Source organism: Stegodyphus dumicola, chromosome 6 (assembly GCF_044657685.1).
Source record: "Stegodyphus dumicola isolate Sdum_Otavi_A_Nest chromosome 6, ASM4465768v1".
Lineage (NCBI taxonomy): Eukaryota > Metazoa > Arthropoda > Arachnida > Araneae > Eresidae > Stegodyphus > Stegodyphus dumicola.
In genome coordinates, this window is record NC_140773.1 from 53,762,905 (window position 1) to 53,782,093 (window position 19,189).

At 35.3% G+C, this 19,189-nt stretch overlaps 1 protein-coding gene across 1 annotated transcript in view; it reads right to left on the bottom strand.

Moving 5' to 3' along the window:
• The window catches only part of LOC118204971 (BDNF/NT-3 growth factors receptor-like), a 722,804-nt gene that overhangs the window by 105,171 nt on the left and 598,444 nt on the right, over window positions 1–19,189 (bottom strand). Inside the window, exon 7 of the mRNA XM_085818323.1 lies at window positions 7,483–7,680. Coding sequence (XP_085674449.1) covers window positions 7,483–7,680 — 198 coding nt within the window. The remainder of the gene's footprint in view (window positions 1–7,482; window positions 7,681–19,189) is intronic.

The window sequence follows — 19,189 nt, forward strand, 5'->3', positions numbered from 1 at the left end:
AGGAAGCGGAAGTAACTCACGTAAACACTAAGATGGATGAACTTCAAAGCACTCGTTCGTTACAGATTAGTAGCACACTTTTTAAATTACCAGTTACGAAGTACTGGAATGTTGCAATAGAACGATAATGCGCTTACGTCTTTGCATTCTTGATACTGATGCTTTACTGTCATGGTTTGTTTCGGTGAAAAATCGGTGCTTATTATTTTTCTTTAAACCAAAGTTTCTCAATTTGCGGTTCGTGGACTATAAGTGAATGCTCGAAGCCTACGCTTGCCAAAAAATAAATAAATAAATAAATAAAAATAAAAAAGCGACAAAGTTTCATTTCCATGGCTGAATATTAATTCCATGTGTATTATAGACTTTGAGTTCTCCTTCACAAAATGTGACTATAATTCAAATAGAAAAAAAAAAAAAAAAAAAAAAAAAAAAAAGAAAGGTTTTAAATTTTAAATTACGTCCAAAGGAGCGTTTTTTTAACGTTTTGTGTGTTACTATTATTTATTAAATATCATGTTCTTTGCACTTAAACCATAAAACTCAGTTCAATAGCAATGTCGCAAAATAATTTTAAAATGAGCCTATCTTTAGAATTTCCGATACACAGTTTCGCGCGCTGGAGATAAAAAAGTTTTTCTTCCCCGTAGGGTGTTGCCATTGCTCGTTCGTAAATCTTTGAGTTTGTTACTCAAAAATTCATTTAAGTTTTACAAAATATTAAATCGAGAATAAAACAAATTCTAAATTTCAAATTTGGTCTTTCACATGCCCATATTCGTAAGAGGATTACATCTTCATACATACAAACTTCATACATACATCATTCTTACATACAAAATTCGATGACTCTATGTACCGTCGTTTTTATCACAATGCGAGAAACATGTATACATTTACGCAGATTTTTCATTATTTAATTTCTTCAAATATAATGCAGGACTCTAACATTTGGTGGGAACAGTTTGAAAAGTGATTCACCATTTATGGTGATTCACCACAAAATCGCAAAACGAAAACAATAGTCCTTCAGGGACAAAGCCTCTTTGAACTAAAGATAAATAAAAATCTGAAAAATTTCATTTTTTAAATTACGTCCAAAGAGACGTTTTATTAAAGTTTCGTGTATTACCTTTATTTAATAAATATCATATTCTTCGCACTCAAACCATAAAATTCAGTTCAACAGCAATATCGTAAAATAATTTTAAAATGAGCATATCTTTAGAATTTCGGATACAGAGTCTCGCGCGCTGGAGGTAAAAATGTTTTCCTATACAACATTGTCATGGCTCGCTTTGAAATCCTTAAGTTTGTTAATCAGAAATTCGTTAAAGTTTTACAATCACAAATTGTGACTATATAATCGATAACAAAACAAATTTTAAATTCCAAATTAGAGCTACCAGATGACCATATTCGGTGATATTTACGCTATTCAAAATTTGACAGCTCTAGGTACTGTTGTTTTATCACAGTGCGAGAAACATACATACATTAACACAGACTTTGAATTACTTAATTACTTTAAATATAATACAGGGTGGTAATATTTCGTGGCAATAATTTGAAAAGTGAAACAACGCAGATGGTGAATCAACGCAAAATGCCGAAATGAAATTAATTGTCTTTCTGGGCAAATTGCCGCTTTGGACTAAAAGAAAAAAAAAAAGACAAGGAGAGTAAGAAAACAATTAAACATAAATTTAATTTTTATAAAACACATAAAAATCTGAAGGTTTTCAGATTTTTTATGACATTATAACATATTTTTCAGATATACACATTTGTCTTATAATACTGAAATTATACATATTTTTTTTTCAGATTATTATATGACATTATAACAATATTGTTATATAAAACCCAAAGACGCATTTTTTAACGTTTTGCCTGTTACCTTTTATAAGTATCATGTTCTTCACACTTAAACCATGAAATTCAATTCAATGGCAATATCGCAAATTAATTTAAAAAGAGCATGTCTTTAGAATTTCCGATATACAGTCTCGTGCGCTAGAGATAAATATGTTTTATTTTTTTTTTCCCCGTACAGTGTTGCTATTGCTCGCTTTGAAATCGTTGAGTTTCTTAATCAAAAACTCATAAGTACTTTACAAAATATGAAATAGATACTGAAACAAATTTCAAATTAGCGCTTCCAGATGCCTATATTCGGGTGGAGACGTACGTCAGTCAAAGCGTGTGGCTCTAGGTACTTTTGTTTTATCATAATGTGACAAACCCACATACATTTATGCAGATTCTTCATTATTTAATTTCTTTAAATAGAATACAAAGCTATAATATTTGGTGGCAACAATTTGAAAAGTGAAGCACCGTTTATAGCGAAGCGCCACAAAATGCCAAAACGAAAGTAATAATCTTTCTGGGCTAACTCTCTTTGGGCTAATAAAATTTAAATTAAGTGCGTGAACCAAGCTATAGATGAAAATTTTAGAGTTTGAAAATTACAGGTGAATATCTTTAACAGTCGGGTGGACTACATTTTTCGGAAAACTGCCACTATCTGAAAAAAAAAAAAATTATGCTGCCACTTCCAACCTTTCCAACATATTTAAAAAAAAAAAAAAAGCAGCATTTGTATACTCATAATGGGATATTCAGGCAAGTAGCGCATATTTTTATGTAAGTCTGAGTAGTGGACATTTAAAAAATAATGTAATAAATAAATTTGTGATATTGCTGTTGAATTGAATTTCATGGTTTAAGAGCGAAGAACATGATATTTAATAAATAACGTTAAAAAAATTTTAAAAAATGCTCCTTTGAAAGCTTTTATATTACATCCAAAGTTTTTTTTTTTTTTTTTTTTTTTAATAGTTTTGTATAATTGGATCTGGTATTAGTAAAGTGGCAGTAGGAAACAGAAATAAAGAAACAGACATAACTAAAGCACTCGCTCTGTTCGGCCACATGGAGTTTTGAAAAAGAGATGGCCTGTTTAATAAAAGGGTTTTAGCTTATAAAAGTATATAAAATTAAGAAGCGGCAATTAATCCCCCTATGGGTTTAAATTAACGCTCCATGCATAACTTTAAGGGCTGCAATTAATGGCTTTTTTTAAATTAATAAAAGATTTCGGAACACCATTTTCTTAAAGTGTGTAAACGAGTATACCTATTTCGTTTTGAAAATCAGATATATCTCCACAGGTGTATATAATCTAATGAATTTGGTTGACAATAGTATTAGCAATGTTTCTTTAGAATATTGGAGTGCTAAGTTTAATGGCAGGGGAAAGCATCAATGCATGTGGGTGTGTCTATAGATATAGACGCACACACACACATATGTAACAAAATACAAGAAATTAAGCAAACAAGTATTAAAAACAATAAAAGCATTAAAAGCAAAATAAAGGAATTTATAACAGAAATTTACGACAACCAAATTAGATAAGGCAATAAATACAAGACAATATAAAATACAAGACATTAGGCAAAAACTTACAATAACCTAAATGGGATAATCCCAGTAATAATTTCAGTTTTCTATAAAACCCGTTTTACAGGCAACTATTTGAAGCAGAACTTAATCAACCAATCACTTACTAAAAAAGTATGAATTGTCAACAAACTAAACTTTAACCGCAAACTTTAAATTTTTGTTCCACGTGATTACAAAAGCTTTGCTAACATTTATGCTCTGCAAAAATACCATACAACACGAATTAAATTCACATTTATTGCTAATGGAACTAAAATTCTAAGAAGACTAATGACTACTTATTTGCAGTTCAGTTTAAAAAGATTAGTTGTATTATTTTAAATTTATCTAGCAAAAACCGCAGGTTTTATTGAATCATTAATACTAGCATACCAGTTATTTCTGCAGTTAAAAATCTCGAAATTGAAGAAATTAATTGTTGTGATTTTGAAAACATACATATTCCTTTGCTACTGAAATAAATTTACTATTACTTACAAATTTATTTCCTGAAATGCTTACACTTTTAGAAGAAGACAAATAGAAGGATTTCCTCAACTGTGTACTTTTTTACAACTTTATTAAATTTAACGACACTATTTTTAAGCAAACAAATGGGATCCCAATGGGAACGAACTTCTCGACACAGACTTGTAACCTCTACTTATTTAGAAAATAACCTGAATTTTAGTAGTCACTGGATAAAACTAATTAAAATTTTTTTGTAAATACTTTCACATATATAGATGATATAATTACTATCAATAATTTTGAGTCTACAGAAAAACTCTAAATTTACCCATCCTGCTTAACAAGACTAATACCAGTCAATAAGAAAGTGGTTACCTAGATCTAAAAGTCTTTACTTAAATTAAACTTCTTAATAAAAGAGCATATTTTAAATTTACAACTATTAAACTAATTGGCACACGAAGTTATCAAGAAAAGTTACGGGAAACGCAATAATTAATCAAATAAATAAAATAAAAAAAATATTACTTAAAAGGATTAACTAATTTTACTTACACAAATTCTGATTTTAATTTCAGTCTTTAAAATAATAAGTGGCGATTGACTTGTGGGAAACCAAAAGGAGGGTAAGACAGGATATTTCTCAGATTTAAAGTTTTATATATTTTGTATTTCAATGCTCAGTTTTATTGTACACACTCTCTATTTTCTTGACTTTCAGCCAGAAATAATACTAATTGTATCAGTGTTTACTCTTAGTTAATTTACCATTAATCTCCTGAAAACTGCTAAAGAGAAAATATATTTTTCGGCAATTCCACCCTCTCACGTACAATTTTGATTTATCTTAGGCAACAACAAATCAGAATGCCTTTTTTCTTAAAATTTTCTCATGAATTTAGAATCGCTAATATATTTTCTATATATTAACAGATTCTAGTTAAGAATAGTACGTGGATAGCAGATGGAAGTGAGCCTAGTAACATATTCTCTCCAAACTTGCTCCCTTGCATGTTGTTTGAAACAAAGTCCTTTTCGAATAGAACAATGAACAACTAGACGCCATTGCAAAAGTATTAGGTGTAAGTAAAAATTAAAATTAAACCCTTTGTCTCTTGTTAAACTAAAATGTTATGTCTAGCAATTTAAAAACTGTATTTAAAATTCCACCTTTTTCCATGGGATCAACAAGAATTAATTATATTTCAATTTGCATTTTTTTGGATATTGTCCTATTATGAATTCAAATACTGTTTAATACTTCTACTAAGTTTTATTTTACATAGTTTAATCTCAAATTTCCAAGAATGACCTTTAATAATTATCTGAATACGATATTTTTTCTCTTCGTTTCCAAGGAAAAAATCGAAATTAATAATTAATACATGTATACATATTATTATTAGATAAGTATTTTATATATTATCTGCAAGGAACACAAAATCCTATTAAAACCATGTATATATATATATATATATATATAATTAATATATGTATATACTATCTAATAGATTTTGTTGTAAAACGCAGGCGGTGGAATCCGTAATGAACAGCGAGGATTTTGATGGCTTAGAGATGTTGAAACTCCATTCCACAATGAATAAGAAATTTAGCAGTCGAAGTAGATTTAATTCAGCTTTTATTTCAGCAAACATGTTGCAGTCACAAACAAGTTGGCACGTTATTTATGCCTATTCCAAAAGTTTATATTTTTGATGCAGTAAGAAAAAAAAAAGTAAGAAAGTAGTAAGAAAGAAGTCTTGCAGTAAGAAAGAAGGAGCAGACAGACTGTAGTCCAACCAGGCCAAAGCGTAGAAAGCTAATGAGTTATGTTCAGGGTGAAATCTTAATTCAGACTGAGTTAGGTTTAGTTCTCAATGCATTTTTATTGGATAATTAATACTGCTATAACATTACTATTGGCTATTTGAGTTCCATTTACAGCATCAGAATTATGTAAGAGTCATATGACATGGATTAATCTCGAAATGACACAGTGCAGATAGATTACTATATTTAGAATACAGAAGGAAAATTAATTTAAGCTCTAATTTACTCTTTTACATATTTTTTATTTTTCTCTTTTAGATTTTTAAATTTGCAGATACTTGATATCCATTATGAATTTCCGTTACACCATCGAAGATTTGAAGAGGTGGTCAGTTAACGTAGGCATTTTGATGACTTTTCCATTGGAATTTGGACAACAGGATATGTATCCTGTCGACTAGTAAGATATAACAAAACACGATGGCTGCTTTAAAGATAATTGGCGGCCGCAAATTAACTACTCCAGATTTGGTGGTCTAACCCTAAATTCATCTGTCGTCCCAAATTCGATATCCTTCCATTTTACATAACACTGACTGAAAAAGGTAACTAATACTAAAATTAAACAATAATAGCTTGTCTCCACAATTGCATCTACTTCGGTAAAAGTACCGCTCGCAAGAAATTACATCATTCTTTACTTAGCTTAGCCACTGATAAGATATCCCAGCTGCTCTGTTTGTCCGTGCAAAGTGATGTCACCTCTGTCAACCTGTGTATATAAGAAATTATTGTAATTCATTATGATTGGATAAATGCTTACTAAGACGGTTTCAAATGCGTGAAAATAAAGATTGAGATTTCTTCAAAATTCATTTGTGTCGGCGTCATCTGGTCGTCTTTCCTCTCAGCCATCGCGACTATGCATTAAAATATCATATATATATATATATATATATGTGTGTGTGTGTGTGTGTGTGTGTAAGATATAAAAAAAATACGATGGCTACTTTAAGAAATAATTGGCGATAATAAAGTTAACCATTCTAGATTTTATGCTCTCCCCGTAAGTTCATCTGTTCTCCCAAATTCCAGATCTTTCCATCTTACATAACGCTACTTGAAAAAGGTAATTAAAACAAAAAATTAACCAATCACAGCTTCGAGTACGTTCTGCATCTTCTTGGTATACATGCCGCTTAGAAGTAATTACGTCATTTCTTTCTTAGCTTCCGCCACTGCCGAAAATCTCCCCACTGCTCTGCTTGATGTCAACCGCTTTTACCTGTGTCTATGAGAAATTATTGTAATAATTTATGATCAAAAAGTATATTGTCTACGAATATGATTCTAATGTGCCTAGAAATAAAGATGGTTATTAGCTGGACTTGGTTTGTGTCAATATCTTCTTTTTCCCTTTCCACTCGACTATCCACAGCAGTTTAAGTATCGGATTCCTCCTGCGTACCTAAAATACTACATATATATATGCTTAAAGTACCTGCTTAAAGAAAAAAATGCCTTTTTGGAAAAACATCTTCGAAGAAATTAGCTTATATTCACTTTGTATATGCTCCCAATGTATAACGAAATAAGAAGCCGATTTAAATAACGATGAGAACTCCTTTGTAATCTGTAGGTTTGCCGACATTTGATTCCAGGTGTTAACTACCAATGTAAAGATCCTTACCGCTCAGCTGCTGGTGCTTAGCCGAATATTTAGATAAGTAAAAATAAAATAAAAAATAATAATTAAGAAGTAAAATAAAAGAGGAAACATTTTTCTCTTACCTTCAGCCAAATACGTATTCCTCGAAGTCCTGGCATGCTCTCGATCATCGATCATTTTATTTTTTTTAATATAACCAGCTGTGAGTGGTTCGTGATTGAAGTACCATGTCCTGTTAGGTTTCGGGAAGCCCGTTACCTGATAGTAAATGCACCAATAGAAATTCATCTCCACTTTCATGTCAACGATCTTAGGAGCAGCTAAAAAGAAGAAAAAAAAAAGTGCTGAATTAGTATATCAGTTACACGAAGGCTGAGTTCAATTCCTCTTATTTGCTTACACACTGTAAAAAGAGGAGACACATACAGCAATTAGTACTGAATAGAAAACACAATACTTAAAAAGCCTGTAACAAATTGCTAAATGTAAAAATATATGTAAATAAATTGATTAATCAATGAATAAATACACAATAAAAGGAGGAATTAAAAATAAATTATAATGAAAAGGAACAACCTGAAACATTAAGTAAATAAGAAAGAAAAAATTATAATTAACGATGAAAAACATTAAATAAACAAAAAATAAAATAAAATATGATAAATGTAAGCTTTATCAGCAAAATGGGGAAAAGATATATTTGAATTTACTTTTTAATTCTGAACAATGCTTGCTTTCATAAACAGACCGTGAGTTTGAGGATATAATTACATTAAGATGTAATTTTATTATATTTTATAACTTAATAAGTTATATACATATTTATATAATATGAGGTGAAATAGAAAAAATATATAATGATATAGGTAAGTTAAAAAACGTAAGGTTAAATTATAACTTAAATTAACAGTAGCCTTATAATTCTGCATTTTAGTTGGTATAGCTCTCATTTCTATTCTTTTTTATCGAAATAATGCTCAAAATGTGTAAACTTGTTTGTAATTGGTTCTTTTCCATTTTTACATGGAAAGATGCGTTTTTCAACGCTACCAGCTCGTACAATACCATATCTTGCTAGTCATTGATATAATCTTCCGGCGATTTGCTAAAAGTACTTTCTTTACTTTCATTATCTTTTTTTGGAGGGAGGGCACTACACATCCTTTTATTTCTTCCCGTCATTTTCTTTTTTAATGTCCAAGTAATCGTCAAAAAGTGTCTTCTTGATTTAGAAGTCATCCTTCATTGCGGTAACAAATAGAGTAAAATTTGTGAACTTAGCAAAACAGTTATGTATACGCTATGAACTGACAACGAAAATAACATCAAATTTAGACTGCGCAGCACATAGAACAATCAGTTCTGTTAAATCGCAAGCATTCGTAAATGACTTAAAACATGTGAGCGCAACATATGAAATAAATACAATAAATTCATTTTACCTAACATTCGTCATCAAATAAAAACCAACTTGCACGCTCGCACAGCTGTCAGAAGCTTGCACTATAGTGAGGCGCCAACGCAGGAAATAAAAATGTATGCATTATGAAAAATCTCACACTGAAAGCGTAGAAAATTATTACAATTGTCATTAACTGTTGAAAATCATTGGTAACAGACAGTTGAATTGTATTTGCAGTTAAGTAATAAATTATAATAGTTTATTCACTTTAATCGGTTTATTTGATTATTATTATTAATCATAAACCAGATATTACTAATAGCAACTAATTCATTGCATTAACTGTAATATTTATATTTTAAGTACACTATCTATACTATTAAAATCTGTGTGCCTCTGTCTGTTTGTGTGTTTGTAACATCATCTCCTCGGGAACGGCTGGGTGCAGAGCTTAGCGGAAGGTACCGTTGGATTCAGAATGCCCGTGGCTCGCCGGATTGACCATCGGCATCTTCGTGCGACTTTAATTAGCCGAGATATTAATTAAAAACCCCTACGTTTCCCTACGTTTTGCACTTTCTTTCACGGGTTTCCCCTATTTTAGGGATTTGGCCGAGTGCCAAATTCGTTTTTCTCGAATATCTGCGGAACGGCTCCGAGTTGCGATTCGAAACGCATATCCCCGTATTCGAAAAAAATCAACGAATCCATCGATACCGGTCCCATCTTCGTACGACAATAATCGGCGGAGTTATTAATTAAAAACTGCGAAAACGTTATTTCATTTTTCGGAGTGGCAACCGTCTCGGAATTAGCTGAGATAAAATTGCTTTTTCGAAAGCGCCGGGGGGATGACAATTGCTTCCGCTCGAGATTTGTGCTGGCGAAAGGTCACGTGTCAATTTCTTTTTTCTTAAATATCTATGGAACGGCGCTGAGTTGGAATTCGAGGCAGGTGTCTGCGGATTCCAAAAAATTCTACGAATCCAATGATACCATTCTCATCTTCGTAGGACGTTAATCAGCTGAGATATTAATTAAAAACTGTGAAAACGCTAATTTTCGGGCTCATTTTTCCGATTGCAACAGTTTCTTGAATCGCCGCAGATACAAATCAAGGTTATATTCTAAAGTTGAATAAAGCACGCGATTGCATGTTACCTAACTGTATTTTAAAAATATTTCGTTAATGTAGGCATTTTAAATAAACAGCTGCTTTTCACAATTTTTTTTTAATTTCAGGTTAGGATGATTGTCACGTTAATTCTTTTATTCATATTGAATAAAAGTTATTATATTACATTAAATTTAAATGATGACGTTCTTGAAGTTGTACAACTTTAATCAGCTGGGATATTAATTAAAAAATCTGAAAAAGCTATTTTTTAAAAATATGTTGTTATTTTTTTAATAATAAATTTGATTTTTTGGAATAATATATTTTTTTATGTTATTAGATACGTGCACTTAATTTAGATATTATCTTTTAATGCAAATGATATTTTAAATAAGTTCGCACCAATAAAAATTAAATTCACACTTTTTTTTTTTTTTTAGATTAAAGATTTTTCTTTGCTCCTTTGAGATGGTATACGGTTAACTTTCGAATCCCGGTGAGCAGGCAGGCTACACTCATGTTTTTTGTGATTTTACGCATATCTGTTGTGTATGCAGTGTCTTCTGGATGCATAAATGAATAAAGCTGAACTCTGGTAGTTCGGTCCTAATTTCGAATCCCGGCGAACAGGCTGGGTCCATGGGTGTTTGCGTGATTTTACGCATGTGCCTCGTGTACGCAGCATCTTCTGGATGCATAAGTGAATAAAGCGGCCGAAATTCGCTCAAAACCTCTGATTACTGGTAGTTCGGTCCAACTTTCGAATCCAAGCGACCGTGTTGGCTCAATGTGTGTTTTCGGGATTTTTCGCATGTGTAACGTGTATGCGGTATCTTCTGCATGCATACTTGAATAAAGCGGGAGCAGCCCGCGCAAAACTACAGAACACTGGTAGTTCGGTCCAACTTTCGAATTCCGGGGTACTGTACATAAAATTTGGTCGCATACGTGAATACAGCGCGCGGATACCGGGTAAAACCGCTGAACACTGGTAGTTCGGTCAAACATTCGAATCTCTGCGAGCGGGCTGGCTGCATGGGTGTTTTCCTGATTTTCCGCATGTGTATAGTGTATAAAGTGATTTCTGGATGCATATGTGATAAAAGTGGGCGCAGCCTGCTCAAAACCTCTTAACGCTGGTAGTTCGATCCAACTTTCGGTGTCGGCGAACGAGCTGGCTCCCCGGGTGTTTTCTTGCTTTAACTCATGTGTATCGTTTATGCAGTATCATCTCCATGCTTATGTGTATAAAGCGGGCGCAGCCCGCTCCACGAAATCGCTGAACACTGGTATTTCGGTCCTACTTTCGAATTCCGGGGTACTGTATATAAAATTTGGATGCATACGTGAATACAGCGCGCGGATACCGGGTAAAACCGCTGAACACCTGAAAATTTCGAAATTTCAAGAAAATTGGATGATTGGTTCCCAAATTACGAATTTTCCTTAATTAAACTAAATGAGTCGGAAAAAAGCACAAAAAATACGTATCTCCCGATCTAACAGACGGATTTTTTTCAAATTTTCAATTTTGCACTTCCCGGATGCTCAAATGAACGTTAGCGTTGATTGTAAACTGTTTTGCTAATTAGGAGCCTAATTAGTAGGTTCATTAAAAAAGCGCTACTACCTCTACAAACAAAGCAAGAAAACACCCGGGGAGCCAGCTCGTTCGCCGACACCGAAAGTTGGATCGAACTACCAGCGTTAAGAGGTTTTGAGCAGGCTGCGCCCACTTTTATCACATATGCATCCAGAAATCACTTTATACACTATACACATGCGGAAAATCAGGAAAACACCCATGCAGCCAGCCCGCTCGCAGAGATTCGAATGTTTGACCGAACTACCAGTGTTCAGCGGTTTTACCCGGTATCCGCGCGCTGTATTCACGTATGCGACCAAATTTTATGTACAGTACCCCGGAATTCGAAAGTTGGACCGAACTACCAGTGTTCTGTAGTTTTGCGCGGGCTGCTCCCGCTTTATTCAAGTATGCATGCAGAAGATACCGCATACACGTTACACATGCGAAAAATCCCGAAAACACACATTGAGCCAACACGGTCGCTTGGATTCGAAAGTTGGACCGAACTACCAGTAATCAGAGGTTTTGAGCGAATTTCGGCCGCTTTATTCACTTATGCATCCAGAAGATGCTGCGTACACGAGGCACATGCGTAAAATCACGCAAACACCCATGGACCCAGCCTGTTCGCCGGGATTCGAAATTAGGACCGAACTACCAGAGTTCAGCTTTATTCATTCTATCACCCCTTCCTAACTCTTGGTTGAGGGCCTTCGACTCGGAAAGCGACAGGTGTCGGGAGGGGGGGAAATGGTATCCGCTCGACTGTTGGAATCGTCAAGGCCATTCGCCCGGAATGAAATTAGCGTAGTGGCGCTTTTTTATTCATTATCCTAATTAATGATCTAATTTTCCAATCAATCTAGAACAAAGAGCATCTTTCATCTGACCATCTATCAGTTGTAAATTTCTAAATTTGGAGCCGATCGCATGATTGGTTCCCGAGATACAAAATTTTACTGAATTTTTCTTAATTACAGAAATTGAGGCGGAAAAATGCACAAAAATACGTAACTTTTTAAAGAATTAACGGATTTCATTCAAATTTTGAATTTTGCACTTCCCGGATGCTGAAATGAAAATTGGCGTTGATTGTAAACTGTTTTGCTAATTAGGAGCCTAATTAGCAGGTTCATTAAAAAAGCGCTACTACGTTTATCTCCCCTTCCTAACTCGTGGTTGAGGGCCTTGCACTCGGAAAGCGACGGGTGTCGGGGGGGGAGATGGTATCCGCTCGACTGTTGGAATCGTCAAGGCCATTCGCCGGGGATGAAATTAGCGTAGTTGAGCTTTTTTATTCATTATGCTAATTAATCATCTAATTTGCTAATCCATCTAGAACAAAGAGCATCCTTCATATGACCATCCATCGGTTGTAAATTTCTAAATTTGGAGCCAATCGCATGATTGGTTCCGGAGATACGAATATTTAGTGCATTTTTCTTAATTAGAGAAATTGAGCCGGAAAAATGCACAAAAATACGTAACTTTTCAAAGAAATAACCGATTTCGTTCAAATTTTGAATTTTGCACTTCCCGGATGATCAAATAAAGGTTAGCGTTCATTGTAAACTGTTTTGCTAATTAGGAGCCTAATTAGAAGTTTCATTAAAAAAGCGCTACTACCTTATCTCCTCTTCTTAACTCTTGGTTGACGGCCTTCGACTCGAAAGCGACGGGAGTCGCTGAAGGGAAGATGGTTTCCGCAGGACTGTTGGAATCGTCAAAGCCATTCGCCATGGACGAAATTAAAGTAGTGGAGGATTTTTGTTCATTATGCTAATTAATCTTCTAATTTGCCAATCTGTTTGGAACAAACACAAAACCTCTTTTCAAAATCTGGCAATTATAAGATTGTAAATTTCGAGCCGATGGGCCTGTTAGTTGCAGAGATATGTATTTTTTGTGCGTTTTTCGAACAATTCCTGATTTTTGGATCTGAATAAGAAAAGCAACTTTGAATAATACAAATTAATATTTCTAATAGCTTAAATCAGCGTGCTCATTTGTGTTACTGAGCTACGTAATCATTCACTGCTTTTGTTATTATATATAAGTTCATTATTATATATACTGTCGTATTTTTGGTAACAAATGTTTCTGTTCGCATAAACTAATATTAAATATAATTTTAATTGCAAAAAAATAAATATAAATATAAATAAACTATTTATTTAAATTCCGACTAATTATTTTTTCGTTCAGAATTTTAAATTAAATTATTGTTGCTTGAACATGGTATATGGAAAGTTTTCTTAATATAAATAATTATTGTTGATTAATTACATTAATATATATATTGATGCACTTTTGTGTGTGATTATGTTGAAGTTTATCAAAAGGAGTTTTAATAACGAATCTACTGTTTGAATATTAAACCTCAAAAGTTTTGCGGTTATACTTGGCAAAAAGCCTGAGCAGTAAAATCGCTGAACACTGGTAGTTCAGTCCAAATTTCGAATCCCGGCAAACGGGTTGGCTCCATAAGTGTATTCGTAATTTTGAGTATGTGTAATGTGTATGCAGTATATTGTGAATGCATACGTAAATAAAGCGGGCGCAGCCCGCGGAAACCGCTGAACACTGGTAGTTCGGTCCAGCTTTCGAATAAAGGCTGTCTGGCTGGCTGCATGGGTATTTTCGTGATTTTAGGTATGTTTATCGTGTATGCAGTATTTTCTGGACTTATATGCGAATAAATCGGGCGCAGTCCGCGCTGAACACTGGTAGTTAGGTTCATCTTTCGAATTCCAGCGAGCGGGCTGTCTGCATGCATACCTTCGTGATTTAACGCATGTGTATCGTGGACGCAGTATCTTCTGGACACATATGTGAATAAAGCGGGTGCAGCCCGCTCAAAACCGCTGAACACTGGTAGTTCGGTCCAACTTTCGAATAGCCGTTAAAGAGCTGTCTGTATGGGTATTTTCGTGATTTCACGCACGTGTATCGTGTATGCAGTATCTTCTGGATGCATACGAGAATAGAGCGGGCGAAGCCCGCGCAAATCTGCTGATCACTGGTAGTTCGATCCAACTTTCGAATCTCGGCGAACGGGCTGCCTCCATGTATGTTTCATGATTTTCCGCATGTGTAACGTGTATGCAGTATCTTTTGGATGCATACGCGAGTAAAGCGGGCGCAGCCCGGGTAAAATCGCTGAACACTGGAACTTTCGAATAAAGGCCAACGGGCTGGCTCAATGGGAGTTTTCGTGAGTTTCCGCATGTGTGTCGTGTATGCAGTATATTCTGGATGAATAATTTTAATAAAGCGGGCGCAGCCCGCCCAAAACCGCTAGACACTGGTAGTTCGTTCCGACTTTCGGCAAGCGGGCTGGGTGCAAGTTGTTTTCGTGATTTTACGCATGTGTAACGTGTATGCAGTATCTTCTCGATGCATACGTGAATTAAGCGAGCGCAGCCCGGGTAAAACAGGTGAACACTGGTATTTCGGTCCAACTTTCGTATACCGGGGAAATTTAACACGGGAACTCTTTTACACACGAGCAATATATAGCGGGCTTCAGCCCGCTCAGTTGGCGGGCCTGCCCGCTAGTCTATACTATTAAAATCTGTGTGCCTCTGTCTGTTTGTGTGTTTGTAACATCATCTCCTCGGGAACGGCTGGGTGCAGAGCTTAGCGGAAGGTACCGTTGGATTCAGAATGCCCGTGGCTCGCCGGATTGACCATCGGCATCTTCGTGCGACTTTAATTAGCCGAGATATTAATTAAAAACCCCTACGTTTCCCTACGTTTTGCACTTTCTTTCACGGGTTTCCCCTATTTTAGGGATTTGGCCGAGTGCCAAATTCGTTTTTCTCGAATATCTGCGGAACGGCTCCGAGTTGCGATTCGAAACGCATATCCCCGTATTCGAAAAAAATCAACGAATCCATCGATACCGGTCCCATCTTCGTACGACAATAATCGGCGGAGTTATTAATTAAAAACTGCGAAAACGTTATTTCATTTTTCGGAGTGGCAACCGTCTCGGAATTAGCTGAGATAAAATTGCTTTTTCGAAAGCGCCGGGGGGATGACAATTGCTTCCGCTCGAGATTTGTGCTGGCGAAAGGTCACGTGTCAATTTCGTTTTTCTTAAATATCTATGGAACGGCGCTGAGTTGGAATTCGAGGCAGGTGTCTGCGGATTCCAAAAAATTCTACGAATCCAATGATACCATTCTCATCTTCGTAGGACGTTAATCAGCTGAGATATTAATTAAAAACTGTGAAAACGCTAATTTTCGGGCTCATTTTTCCGATTGCAACAGTTTCTTGAATCGCCGCAGATACAAATCAAGGTTATATTCTAAAGTTGAATAAAGCACGCGATTGCATGTTACCTAACTGTATTTTAAAAATATTTCGTTAATGTAGGCATTTTAAATAAACAGCTGCTTTTCACAATTTTTTTTTAATTTCAGGTTAGGATGATTGTCACGTTAATTCTTTCAATTATATTGAATAAAAGTTATTATATTACATTGAATTTAAATGATGACGTTCTTGAAGTTGTACAACTTTAATCAGCTGGGATATTAATTAAAAAATCTGAAAAAGCTATTTTTTAAAAATATGTTGTTATTTTTTTAATAATAAATTTGATTTTTTGGAATAATATATTTTTTTATGTTATTAGATACGTGCACTTAATTTAGATATTATCTTTTAATGCAAATGATATTTTAAATAAGTTCGCACCAATAAAAATTAAATTCACACTTTTTTTTTTTTTTAGATTAAAGATTTTTCTTTGCTCCTTTGAGATGGTATACGGTAACTTTCGAATCCCGGTGAGCAGGCAGGCTACACTCATGTTTTTTGTGATTTTACGCATATCTGTTGTGTATGCAGTGTCTTCTGGATGCATAAATGAATAAAGCTGAACTCTGGTAGTTCGGTCCTAATTTCGAATCCCGGCGAACGGGCTGGGTCCATGGGTGTTTGCGTGATTTTACGCATGTGCCTCGTGTACGCAGCATCTTCTGGATGCATAAGTGAATAAAGCGGCCGAAATTCGCTCAAAACCTCTGATTACTGGTAGTTCGGTCCAACTTTCGAATCCAAGCAACCGTGTTGGCTCAATGTGTGTTTTCGGGATTTTTCGCATGTGTAACGTGTATGCGGTATCTTCTGCATGCATACTTGAATAAAGCGGGAGCAGCCCGCGCAAAACTACAGAACACTGGTAGTTCGGTCCAACTTTCGAATTCCGGGGTACTGTACATAAAATTTGGTCGCATACGTGAATACAGCGCGCGGATACCGGGTAAAACCGCTGAACACTGGTAGTTCGGTCAAACATTCGAATCTCTGCGAGCGGGCTGGCTGCATGGGTGTTTTCCTGATTTTCCGCATGTGTATAGTGTATAAAGTGATTTCTGGATGCATATGTGATAAAAGTGGGCGCAGCCTGCTCAAAACCTCTTAACGCTGGTAGTTCGATCCAACTTTCGGTGTCGGCGAACGAGCTGGCTCCCCGGGTGTTTTCTTGCTTTAACTCATGTGTATCGTTTATGCAGTATCCTCTCCATGCTTATGTGTATAAAGCGGGCGCAGCCCGGTCCACAAAATCGCTGAACACTGGTATTTCGGTCCTACTTTCGAATTCCGGGGTACTGTATATAAAATTTGGATGCATACGTGAATACAGCGCGCGGATACCGGGTAAAACCGCTGAACGCTGGTAGTTCGCTCAAACTTTCGAATCTCGGCGAGCGGGCTGGCTGCATGCGTGTTTTCGTGATTTTACGCATGTGTATAGTGTATGGAGTATCTTCTGGGTGTATATGTGAATAAAGCGGTCAGAGCCCGCGCAAAGCCACATAACACTGGTAATTCGGTCCAACTTTCGAATACCGGCGAACAGGCAGGCTCCATGTTTGTTTTCGTGATTTTACGCATGTGTATCGTTTATGCATCATCTTCAGCATGCATACGTGAATAAAGCGGGCACAGCACGCGCAAAATCGCTGAAAAATTGTATTTCGGTCCAACTTTCGAATCGGCAGCGGGCTGGCTGGAGGGGTGTTTTCGTGATTTTACGCATGTGTACGGTGTACGCAGTATCTTTTTCATGCACACGTGAACACTGTTTTGGGCGGGCTCCCGCCCAAAAGCGCTGAACACTGGTATTTCGGTCCAAATTTTGAATACCCGCGAAAGGGCTGAAAGCATGGGTGTTTTCGTGATTTTCCGCATATGTATAGTGTATGCGGTAACTTCTGGATGCATAGGTGAAAAAAGCGGGGGAAGCCCGCGGAATGCCGCTAAAAAATGGTAGTTCGGTTCAACTTTTCAATACCGGCCAAATTTAACATAGGATATCTTTTAAAAACGAACAATGATAAGCGGGCTTCAGCCCGCTCAGCTGGCGGGCTTGCCCGCTAGTCTATCTATACTATTAAAATCTGTGTGCCTCTGTCTGTTTGTGTGTTTGTAACATCATCTCCTCGGGAACGGCTGGGTGTAGAGCTTAGCCGAAGGTACCGTTGGAATCAGAATTCCCGTGGCTCGCCATATTGACCATCGGCATCTTCGTGCGACTTTAATTAGCCGAGATATTAATTAAAAACTGCTTTTTCCCCTACGTTTCCCTACGTTTTGCACTTTCTTTCACCCGTTTTCCCTGTTTTAGGGATTTGGCCGAGTGCCAAATTCGTTTTTCTCGAATAACTTGGGAACGGCGCCGAGTTGGAATTCGTAAGGCATATCTCCGGATTCGAAAAAAATCAACAAATCCATCGATACCGGTCCCATCTTCGTACGACAATAATCCGCGGAGTTATTAATTAAAAACTGCGAAAACAATAATTTCGGCACTCAGTCTTCCGAGTGGCAACAGTCTCGGCAGTCGTCGGAGATAAAAATGCTATGGGAACGCCAAGGCCGTTCGCCACTAACAAACTAAGAATAAAAAATTAAAATAACTTAAAGGAATAAACTGAAAAGCTAAAATAAAACTAAAAATAGAAACATTCTCTTCATTTAGTTGTCGTTAGTTGAATGTAGATTGGTTTATGCCCTTGATAAGTCGAGTAAATGACGTCATAGATAAAATAAAAAGTTTTGTTTCCCGGTCTGGCAACAGATCAAATAGAATCAAAAGTTTAGTTTCCTGGTTTGGCAACAAAAATTTATTTACGAATTTTGGATTTGGAAGGAGACCGTCGCAATTTTTTCCAGCATTTCAAATTTCGTAAATATTCTTATTATTACTCATTGCACTTAATCTTTATTTCTTTTTACAGGATATTTGATTGTTTTTTGCATTTATATTTGTAGTTTTAGTAATTTAAAGTAGTATTTTAGACTTTTATATGCTCCTGTTAGTTTAGAACTTGAGAATTCTTCGGAACATTAACTTGGTGACTCTTTTTATATATTTAATGTATTATTTTGTATTTTTTTAAAGATCTATTCATTCGTGTTTTATATTTCTGTTATTGTTGCTCGATAAATTGCATTTACATTTTATATTTTTGACATTTTCCTGTGTGCGATAACAATTATCGTTTTAAGGCGATCGAATGTTCTATATTTTATTAGATTTGTTATTTTGTTAGGTTTGTTATTTGAATTTCAGAATTGATTTCAGAAGTTCCTAATTTATATTTGTATTTATACCTTTTATTTATTTTGTGTTTAGGTTTTCATTTTCTGTTTATGTGCATTGTTCTCAGATTGACCTAATTATTAGAAATATTTTCATAATTT